The 11,563-nt window shown below is 36.9% G+C and overlaps 1 protein-coding gene across 3 annotated transcripts in view; it reads right to left on the bottom strand.

Annotated features, from left to right (window-relative positions):
• Positions 1 to 1,422: 1,422 nt before the first annotated feature.
• The window catches only part of fars2 (phenylalanyl-tRNA synthetase 2, mitochondrial), a 158,851-nt gene continuing 148,710 nt past the window's right edge, over positions 1,423 to 11,563 (bottom strand). For all 3 annotated transcript variants that reach the window (XM_046847393.1, XM_046847394.1, XM_046847395.1), the window contains 2 exons: positions 2,078 to 2,258; positions 1,423 to 1,873 (listed from right to left, as the gene is read on the bottom strand). In XM_046847393.1, coding sequence (XP_046703349.1) covers positions 2,120 to 2,258 — 139 coding nt within the window. In that variant the 3' untranslated portion in view covers positions 1,423 to 1,873; positions 2,078 to 2,119. The remainder of the gene's footprint in view (positions 1,874 to 2,077; positions 2,259 to 11,563) is intronic.

Here is an 11,563-nt window from a genome sequence, read left to right as displayed (position 1 = left end):
AGGCAGGTCAGTTCAGCACCGGACTATTCTACTACAAAGCATACAATTAGAATTAGCAATTAGCATATTTAAGAATTGTCTTACTTAAATATGCAAGGCCTTCCCTGAAGAAGACATTTTCTGGATGGAAGCATTTGTTGCTCCAAAACCTGTATATACTACTGTAGCACCAGGGTTCTGGAGAAACGTTGTCTCATTTTTACTGTGTACTGTGTACCACTGTGTATAGTAGGAATGACAATAAAAGCCTCTTGACTTGACTTGACTTGAAGCTGCCCATTCCACAGGCACGAATACTTTCCCATACCATCAGAGATTCAGCTTTTTTTAACTGAGCGCCAATAACAAGCCAGATGATCCCTCTCCTCTTTAGTCTGGTGAAAAAGTTCAAGTTAAATTCAAATTTCGATTCGTCATTCCACAGAACAGTTTTCCACTTTGCTGCAGTACATTTTTAAATGAGCTTTGGCCTAGAGAGGATGGTGGTGTTTTTGGATCATGTTCACTCATGCCTTCTTCTTTGCATGATAGAGATTTAACCTACATTTGTGGATGACATGACAAACTGTGTTCACAGACAATGATTTCTGGTGGTGTTAATGAGCCCATGCAGTGATTTCCAATATTGGATAAAACTTGTCCCTTGTGCACAGAGATTTCTCCAGATTCTTCTAATCTTTTGATGATATGCACTGTAAGTTATGATATATTCAACTGTTTTGCTATTTTATTTTGAGGAACATTATTTTGAAACTTCCAAAATTTGTAGACACAGTCTTTTACAGATTGGTGAAGCTCTGCCCATTTTTACTTCTGAGAGACTCTGCCTCTCTAAGATACACTATTTATACCAGATCATCGTACTGACCTGTTGTCAATAAACCTAATCAGTCGCAAAATGTTCCTCCAACCATTTATTTTTTGGGAACACTTACTTTTTTCAGACTTTTGTTGCCCCTTTTCAAATTTTTGAGCTGTGTTGCAGCAAACTAATTCAAAATTACCTTAGTTTTTCCCTAAAATGGTACATTTCCTCAGTTTAAACATTTGATATATTTTCTATGTGCTAGTAAATATGTGTTTATGAGATTTAAAAATCATTGCATTCCGTTTATATTTATATTTTACACAGTGTCCCAACTTTTTTGCAATTTGGGTTATAATTATATGGCACATTGCGGGGATTGCAAGTAGAGGATTAAAACTTTGAGACAAGCTCTTTGGGGTAGTAACAGTAACTAATTAAACTGCGATTCAGGGTTGAATGAACCACCCTGTTGCCAATTATTTTCCTATACCAGCCATTCCCAGCACAAATTACTTATTCATTATCACTTACAAGTGAATGATAAACAGGCAACAATATAGATATTTATGCAACAACAATGCAGGAGTGCTGACCAAACAAATCTTTACAACTGATCAGACACCAGCACCAATTTGTCTGGTGCTTAGTTTATTATTAATCACCCAACCCCCTAATAAACTGAACATTACATTACAAGACCTGTTAGCAGTCAGATTTATTCCTAATTTATTTTGTGCATTAATTAATTAACTCCTAAAAGAAAAAAAAAATCATTATGTTCCAGCTGAAATGTTCATTAAAAGTAATGCAAAAGTTAGAAATAAATGCAAAGAAAGTCTTTCCTCAATCTTTTCCTTTTGTCTTCCCTGCTGGCTGGAATCCACTGGAGTAAACGGACTACAGAATGCCTGCATTAAATCAAAGGCCTTTCCCTCCGGGCGACATGCTGCTGTGATGGAGGTATTTAAGATCAGCCTCTCAGAGCTTCAGATGCAAGGTTACTGCAGGCAGCAGGAGAAAAGGGATTTAAGAACGCTGCATGTGTTCGCTATACGAGCGATGAACCTGGTAAAATGAGAGGGATCAAGGTCAACAGTGCATGTGTGAGCACAAGACTTTTATTTAGATCAACAAATACTGTAGCCAGAAGTGAGTTAACGGCCAAGCTTAAAAGGATCAAATAAACAGTCTGTGCAATTCATCTCTTTAAAAAAAATTGACCTCCTGCTTGTCCAAGAAATTCAAGCAGTGTGTTTTGTGAGAAATTACATTCTTCGTGTAGTCTTCAAGTGGATACAGGATGAAGAAGAATCAGAATCTCCCTTGTACCCCCAGCTTTTGCTCAGCTGCCTGTTCAATGGCCTGGTGAATCAGCCGCACTTCTTCTTGGCTCAAAGTTCTCTCCATGTGGCGGTACACGATGCGGTAACAGTGGCTCACCTTATTGGTCCTGTGAGAAAACATGCAGAAAAGAGTCATCAAATTAAAAGAGAATCCAGATAAACTGAGAGTTGGAAGAATTGGTGAAAATGTAATATTTTGAGCGTTTTTCCAATGTGTCTTCAAAAGAAATGTAGAGAGTCATTTAAAACACATTAAGCACTATAACATTATTGATATAAAAGGAAAGCAATCAATTTATATGCAATCTATGGATTAAATATATAAACACACAATCTTCCAAATACATCGGGTGATAAAAGTGTACATAAAAAAAACAACGATGGCATAAAATGCAGTGAGCTTGATGATCATTTGTAGTTTTTTTGCTGTTTTTTAGTGAATTTCTTTGTGTCCTAATATCTGAAGTCAAAGACTTCCATTAATGACCTCACAGATCATTGTTAGAGCTCTTTTAGGAGTTGTTGATAAGCGGTGTACACTACTTCACTGCCTGCAAGCTTAACGGCATGTTGCTAATGTTAGCTTCAGAGGTGGATGAAGTGCACAAAACATGCACTTGAGTTAATGTAGAACTAAAATATGACTCCAGTAAAAGTTCTCCCTTTAAACTTTCACTTGAGTAAAAGTACAAATGTATGTGAGTTCAAATGTACTTATAGTAAGTATCCAAAGTATTAAAGTGAAAGTACCAAAGTGAAGAGACTTGAATGTTATTTTTTGCACACCAGTCTATTAATAAAATGATACTAATTAATTCATCTTTGATTGTTATCTATTAAAATTATAATGATCTTTAAAATAAATAAATAAATAAATAAATAAATAAATAAGAGTATTGTGGCAAGTTCGAGTCAGGAGTTTCTTCTATTATTTATTACTATCAAAATGCTTGTTGTTGAACTGATGCTGAACTGTATGTTGGTGATAAGTAGATGCCACCAACCTTTTTAAAACAGAGAGCGTGCGCTCTCATAAATAAATAAGAACGACTGATTTAGCAAAATGTAGTTCAGTAAAAAGGAACATATGTGACTTTGAAATGTAGTGAAGTAAAAAAATCTCTCCAAATGTAAGTACTTTAGTACAGATACATGAGAAAGCCATTTAAGTACAGTTAAAAATTATATTTACTTTGCTGCTGTCCTCCACTGATTAGCTTCAATTTAACTTGTACGCTTTCCTTATCTGAGTGATTTATCACCCACCCCAAACAGGTTTAATAATTTAGAAATAAAAAAGGCACCAGATAAAAAATAGGACAGAATGTGTAAAATTTAAGAAATATGCTTTAATACTTTGATTATTAAAATGTAATTTTAGACATATAGCTTAACTCATGGATAGCATGACGTGGCAAAAAAAACCAGAAGGAACAGTATGAGACAGAAACTATGGAAAAGAACACTGTGGTGTGTCCTAAAGAAAAGGTTAAGCCTGATACCTATAAATCCTGAATTAAATTCCACAATAACTGGAATATTTGCATATTTGCAGCTGGGGTACACTTTTTCGCCCTAGCAAGTAAAACAAACTGGCTGGGAGGTAACTAGTGCAGGAGCAGCCGCTGGGATTCCAACACAAACACATGGCATGTAGTGTGAGCGGTTTAATCAGATTCACTTTGCCAGCACCAGATTTTCTGTCAGGAAGAGCAGGCTGGTGTGTGTTGCAGTCCAAGATCATATGACCATGCATGGAAAGCAAACAGCCTGAGAGAAATCCCACAAACCATTGTCAGTAGGCATCCATTTATCCACATATTGCATCTGAATATTGTATAAAAGAATGTTTTAGAATAAATTAAATAGATAAAACAGTTATACTTATTGATCCCTGAGGGGAAATTTGGGTGCTACAACAGCAAACAACATAAATACAAAAGAAAGACGTCAGGTACAAAAAATACATTTACAAGGCATTCAACAAATATTAACCAATCATATCGGCAGACATTTTAAACATAGTAACCAATCACACACAGTGGAAAAAAGACGTGTCGAAATCAAAGCTAGTTATTCACAACTTCCCCAAACAAGGACATCTTTATATGTCTTTGGATCCTGTAGCATTACAATTTCCATTTACTGAAACTAAGAAGCCCAAACCGCATCCAGCATGACATTGTCCCTGTACACACAAGTGAGCTCCATTGTAAAATGGTGTTTTAAGGGTGTAGTGTAATGTCTTCCATAGAGCCTTGGACCTCAACCCCACTGAATACCTCCGTTATTAACTGGATCGCTAGCAGAATCCCAGACCTCCTCACCCAACATCAGTGCATGACCTCACTCATGCTCTTGTAGCTGAATGATCACAACCTTTCTACAACCTTACTTTAAAATCTAGAAAAAAAGCCTTCCCAGAAGAGTGGGGACACCATGTTACGTCAAATTCCATAATAATGCCCATGGTTATGGAATGCAGTGAAAGAGGTTATTTGCATCTGGAATGAAATGTTCAGCATGGACACAAGGGTGCAGTTGTCAGGCATCCACAATCTTTTTGGCATGTATTGTTTGTATGCAGTTTTCATACAAGGTAGTATTAAAAAGTGTGGAGACTAGTTTTGCAACACGCCAACAGATGGCAGCAAAAGGCTGCATGCACAGTCACAGGGAGCACCGACCTTCATAAGTCAGAGTGCTAAAACACATTATCCTGGTGTACATCCTGATCTGTGCAACTGGTGCTTTTCTAAGCACGTGCCCATTCTGACACTGAGCTCTCCTCACACGTGAGCTTCTCGCCGGAAACAACATGATTTCACTTCCGCACCCACCCTACTAGCCAGATTTGGCTCCTGCAGACTTCACCCTCTTTCCGAAGCTGAGATTTTCAGCTCAGAGGTCGCCTTTTGACACCACTGCGTAAATGTGAATCGCGGAAGGCGTTTGACACATTCGAAAATATACTTATAGGATACATCCCAGAAGTGGCAGCAACGCTGGGAGTGCTGTGTAAGGGGACCATTTTGAAGGTGCTAGTGTGTAAAGTACTTTCTTGTAAGCAAAGCTAATCTCGAAGCTTTTTGATACCACCTCGTATTCTAAATAACATTGTGTGTGCTGTAATAGGAGAAGTGTTAGTAAAGTCAGGTTCTAATGTAGAGTGAGGAGACCTGCTGTGTAGTCAGTGTTCCAATTTATCAGGGAGGTTTTCTGAAGGTTTGAGGTCAGAGCTCTATAAAAGGAGATCTTCAACTCGAAATCATCTAAAGCAGATCTTCATGGAGCTGGCTTTGTGCACGAGGGCATTGTCATTCTGGAACAGATTTGAGTCTCTTAGTTCAAGTGAAGGAAAATTTCATGCAAACGCATCCAAAATCATCCGATACAATTTTGTGCCTCCAACTTTGCGGATACAGTTTGGTTAAAAACCACATATGGCTCGAAAACCCAGGTACAAATATGTATTTGTATTGCTTTGCAGATAAAAATAAATGAGACTCATTTTTCACATAAAGGATCGAAAATACCTTGAAAAGGCCCCCCCCCCCAGATGTTATTGTCTTTCATGAGACAACACCACAATGCTCTTATTCAGTTCCTATGCAACCTGAAAAACTTTAAAGGCTCGGCTTCAGACGCCAGAGCACCTCCAGTTTTTACTAATTAGTTTACTTGAAATCCAGAATACAATTAGTAACGAGGGTTTATCAGGCCCAGGAGCAAGCTTGTTTTGTCACAAAGGAACATGAAGCCACCTGCATCTTGTTTTCGCAGCAAACGAGTAAAATGTGTGATTTATTTTGATAAAAGCTAAACTGGGAAAAGAATATAAAAGAGTTATTTTTGTTAATGCCATGTTGGAGTACACTACTGCTCTTTATATTAACGTCCAACACAAGTATGTCATTTATCCAGTGAGTTGAACTGTATTAGGTTTTAATTTGGGTTATTTAGTTAAAAGTTAATTAAACAGGAATAAATGGAGACCAGTCCAGAAATGCTTCTGTTTTCTAGTAGTTTATAATTAAATTAACATTTTTACAAACTCATTACAAATGATATTAGCAACAACCACGGGCGTGTGAAAAGTCTTTAAATGGTGCATGCACATATTGAAAAAAATTGTGCACCGCTTTTAGCTTTAATAACAGTGTATGCTCAATCTCATACAGACTCCACACGCATGTTTAAAAGCTAATAATCTATGCGATTGAATCCATCAGCATATCACCTGTACACATGCTTTAATGGGTAGGATCATACTAAAAGAAAAATCTGAACTTTTGGACCAATGATTAATATTGAAATTTACTTACATTCGAATAGAGACATAGACACAGTGCAACAGCTCAAATATTAAATACTGACAATCTCCTTTCTTTGTTTAAAAAAAAGTTTAGTGTGGTCCCAGACTTCTGAACCCTGCTGTGCATTTGGCTTTAATATGTAAAACAACATGAATATGCAAATAAGGCTATATAAATGCCACTTTTTTTTATTGCACTAATACACATTCATGAGTAACACAAGTGTCATGAGTGACGCATGCATGCGCTTTATGCTAAGATAATTAGCTAAAATAATTTCAGTGCTTGTACAAGTCTCATTTCACTGCAGATGAAACAACAACTCTCTTTATCAAAAGGGAAATACAACATCTGTGCTCAAATTAGTTCATGGATGAGTGTGATCAGCAGGGAATCTCATCTGTAAATGACTGACATATTGGGGAAGATCATACTCCTGTTTGCTGTGAAAACTCTTATAATTAGTCCAACTACAAGCCCAAAAAGAGAGAACTAAAAAAAGAGGAACATAGAATATGTGAAAGCAATTAACATACCAAAAATAACCCGAAACTTGCAACATCGAAAATCCCAGATTTGTGAAAGTAGGCACCTACAAAAATAGCTGGCAAATGCTGTGGCTGTGGAACGCAACACTAGATACTTGTGGAAGGATTTTTCTGCGACGCTCAGCCAGATATCTACTGTGTGAGGCGTGCAAACGAGAACGCCTGACAAATTTGGGACACCGCTGATTGCCACTGGGACATGTTATTTTACTCATGGATCCTGCAGCCAAACAGGCTAATTGGATAAAGTGATTTTCTAAAGCAGTGAAGTGATTGATTTATTTATTTATTTTTAATTAGCAAATAAAATGACTCAACAAAATAAGTGATGAGGACTAGAAAATTAAATGGATACATCATCGTATTTTTTTCTTTTTCCAAGAAAACAAAACAAAAAAACAACTTACAATTTAATAATTAAAACACAAAAATAATCCTTTCTGTTCCAGATGATGAAGTCATCCTGGGAGTAACTAATTAATTGGTGGATTATGTTTTATCTTCCTACACCCTCCTTTTCTTCGTTCACTGGCATGAAACAACGTTATATTTTGAGTAAGTGCACAGGAGTTCAACAACTCACCTACCATGGGAAGGTGAACGGTGATCCGAATACACTTAATACCGTTTTATTGAAGCCTTCGCCATTTTATTGTGTAGTAGAAGCTGGTTTGGGAGACAGCAGATGCAGTTATTCATGCCAATTTTTGCTTTTTTTTTTTTCTAAGGAGTATGAAAAGGCGACAGACCCAAGCAGACAGATGAAACACAAATCTGATGGATGCATGGCATGTGGGAGAACACAGTATATTAATGCATATTAAGGCTGAGCTTACAGTTTTTCTAAATGTCACTGAATCACAGGGGTGCTGATATTTATTGTACTCGCCTGGCATCATTTTACAGAGCATTACAGCTGAGTCGAATGGAGACCACTGTAAAAACAGTGGAAGCAACTGGTCAGATTGGCCTTTTCTCACTATAGCAATGCTCTAGTCAATCTACCTCCTAGTACCATTATTACAACACTATGACTATGGAAACCATCAAAAATATAGAGAATGCAGTATAACAGAGCACTGCATCACGGACAGGTATCTTATACAGCGAGACTCAACGCCATCACTAAAGCAAGAAACCCAATGAACACTAATTAAAAAGTCCTCTTTCACTGCAGCCACAGCTGACCATCCGCATACAACATCTCCAGCAGAAGCATCAATATTATCCTCATGAAATGGATAATATTGCGGCAACGTTTGACGGCTTAAATCAGATTGGATAGAAACTCAAACCGAAATTTACACTCCGATGTACTTCTCCACATCTGAGAGAAATGCTTTGAAATGATGAGAATAATTGGAAATAATTTAATACATATTCATGGATAAAAAAAATATTTAAGCATATTTCAGTAAGAGAAAGTATTGCTTCCCTGATGGCCTACCACTGTTATTCCTAATACTATCAACTACATAACCAACTAACTAACTAACCAACTAACTAACCAACTCACCAACTAACTAACTAACCAACCTGTAATTCTTTACAATCAGCATCACTTAAGAAGTAAATAAAATATGGCATCACAGCTTTAAAAAAACATTTTAACAAGTAAAAATATTTTTATATTATCAAATTATAGTCTAGATTATTTATATTATTAAATTGCAATAAACCAAATATATTCTTGTTCAACCTTTCTGGACATTACTTATTTTCTAAGCTTGTAGTTTTCTTGATCTAATTGGTTATTTTGCTTGTTTCTAGAATGTCCAAAACTATTTAAAGCTCAAATGTGTTTAATAATCCTATACTTTGTTTATTGTAATCCTATAATAAGAAATAAGAAAGATTTAAATATATTATATATATAATATTGAATATTTGTACCAAATAATTGAAAGTTTTTTTGCACCTGCTGCCAAAAGGATCAAATGTAAAACATGGTGGTTGTTAAAAAGAAAAAAAGAAAAACTAAAATCAAATTCAGTCTTTTCCAAAAATTTAACTGGTAACCTTATGTTAGAACATTTTCTTAATAACACAGTGAAAAAGCCTCCTATTGGCTACGCCAGCAGATGTTTTAAAATCTTTCAGAAATGTTATCTCTGAAACATTGACATCTGTCCACTATTGTATATATCTTATGAACAAGAGAGAATTCAAGCAAGCAGTTTCAGGGTTAAGCACAAAAACGTTATAGTGGTGTTTTCAATGTGAGGACCATATCTTTGAACATTTTACCAACAACCCCTGTAGTGAGGCAATACTTGTTAAAAACACCAGCCAGAAACCAAATCTGGTTCACGAGAAGGGAAATTCTGCCTGAGCCGTCTCCACTACAGTTTGCTTTACATATACAGAAGAATAAGTGCTGCATATAATGCATCGAACTGTAAAGCAAACCAACAGAACCGATGACAGAACCGTGTTTGCACCCTGCGACCTGCTACTTCACTCTGCTATATTGCTCTCTCTATACCTCAGATCACAGCTTGTGCCTGTGATCAGATATACACAAGTAACAGGTTTTCTTCAGTGCCAGTGTGGCCTCAAACCTACAGTTTAAGAAATGAGTATTGAGTCCAATAATATTTGTGATTCTTTGTCTCTTTTGCTTGCACTTTTATCTTCATCATTTCCATTTCCCATTCCACTACTTCTGGTTCATAAGCCTATAGAAGAGCGAGTGGAGAATTGGGAGTGCAATTTGCATGATTTGAAAAGGATTTTAACAGGAACGCTGGTGGTTGTGTATCCCTCGATACAGACTACTTTCTGGGGGAAAAAAAAGGAAAGGGGAAAACAGTGGAATGTTTTCCTGTGGATAAACCATAGTAATATAATGCTGTTTGCTAATTTCTACTATCAAAAGCTTAATTTACATCTTGTCTTCTAAACTTCATATTTAGTATTTAATCTCCTTTACTATTTTTAAAGGATTAAAACAACAGGACATGCTGTTATAGGAAAATAATCCTATAATCCGACGTTGAGATGTTACTGTTACCACCTGATGACAAGTCAAAGATACTTAGAACAATCAATATCAGAGTTTGTTCCAAGATAGAAGATAAGCACATAGTTATCCCTGAGCAGGATGGCCTCTTCTTCAGTGGAAGTGTGAGTAGAAAGCATGCGGAAATCTAGTTCTTCTTGTTAGTAAATGGATTGTTGGAAGTACAAGTCAAATATCATTTAAACAAGAAGGAAGTATATTCAAGAAAAAATTCCGAAAAGAATCGGTTCAGCTGCTGTTTCAGTGAGGTAGAGGACAACAATACTGAGGATTGACAGAACTGGTTTAAACTAGATGGTATTATTCAAGGTCCAAAAGTGCTGTAAAGACCACTGTCACACTGCAAACATGGCTGTTGGGCACCAAACAAGACGTTTGCATTAAAAAGTTAGTTGATACATAACTGGTATTTTGCCCAAGACCAGTAAATTAGCTGTATGTCAAAAAATTGTCACATTGTTAAAAAACCCTCCCCGTTCAAAGTTAGATTTTATTCCTGTAACATCATGTACTAAAGTGCTTTTATTTCCCTTATAGAAAAACCATTTACAGCACCATATCACTATACAACATTTTCTTTTTTGACATCAGCACCTAAAAAACCCTCAGCCTTTTGATGTTTAAAATAGTATACCTACAGCTTTCAAAACCCTGGGAAAATGGAATACTGCTTATATTCAGTGTAATATGTATGTAATGTATTTATCAGTGATGGGCCAGTAAGACCTTCTCTGCTGGCCTGCATTAAATCATTCTCAAAAGTCCCTTCTCTTCATTTCACAGCGTTTCTCTTGGGTGCGCAGTTGCTCTTGTGCCACCAATTTTAGGTTTCGGGTTTCTATCCAATCAGATTTCAGTCTTCACATCACGTATTGCGGTAAGGCAAGCGAAAATGAACAGCACAGACTCTTGTTAGATTCTAATCTATGTTGCTAGAAGCTGTTGCTTTAACCATTCAGACTGCAATCTGGCCACTCCAAGGTCCCCTGGATGGCATCCAAACAATCTGCAATTCCATGTTTCTTGATTGGATGGTCAGGGAGCGGGCTATTCAGACTCGCAACATGCGTCTGTCGCAAACTGCACACGCTCAAATATATCCGTGTGGATTTAATAGCTGATTTTTTTTTTTTTTATTCCACAATGGCTGACAGAGGAGAAGAAATCGATTTGGTTGCAGATACACTTACAAGAAAAGTTGGACATCGTGAGGAAAGGTGGGATACAACAGTTCAAAACAGATGTTAAGCTTTTTCAGTAAACATTTTTTTTTTCTTGTAGTATTTGCACATAAATACACAACTTGCCTTCATTTTAAATCCCCAGGAAAACTGTAATGCATGGAAAAATGCACCGAAAACAATTTTATAAGGTTAATATTGATGCTTTTAGGTCCCCTGGTGGTCTAGTGGTTAGGATGCGGCGCTCTCCCAATGCAGCCCGGGTTCGATCCCCGGTCAGGCAACCGACCCCAGCCACTCTTAGTGCCGGTCCCAAGCCCGAATAAATGGGGGGGTTGCGTTAGG

This window comes from Silurus meridionalis, chromosome 4, assembly GCF_014805685.1.
Source record: "Silurus meridionalis isolate SWU-2019-XX chromosome 4, ASM1480568v1, whole genome shotgun sequence".
Lineage (NCBI taxonomy): Eukaryota > Metazoa > Chordata > Actinopteri > Siluriformes > Siluridae > Silurus > Silurus meridionalis.
The sequence above is the reverse complement of the archived record's forward strand: the minus strand, read 5'-3'. Positions and strand labels throughout refer to the sequence as shown.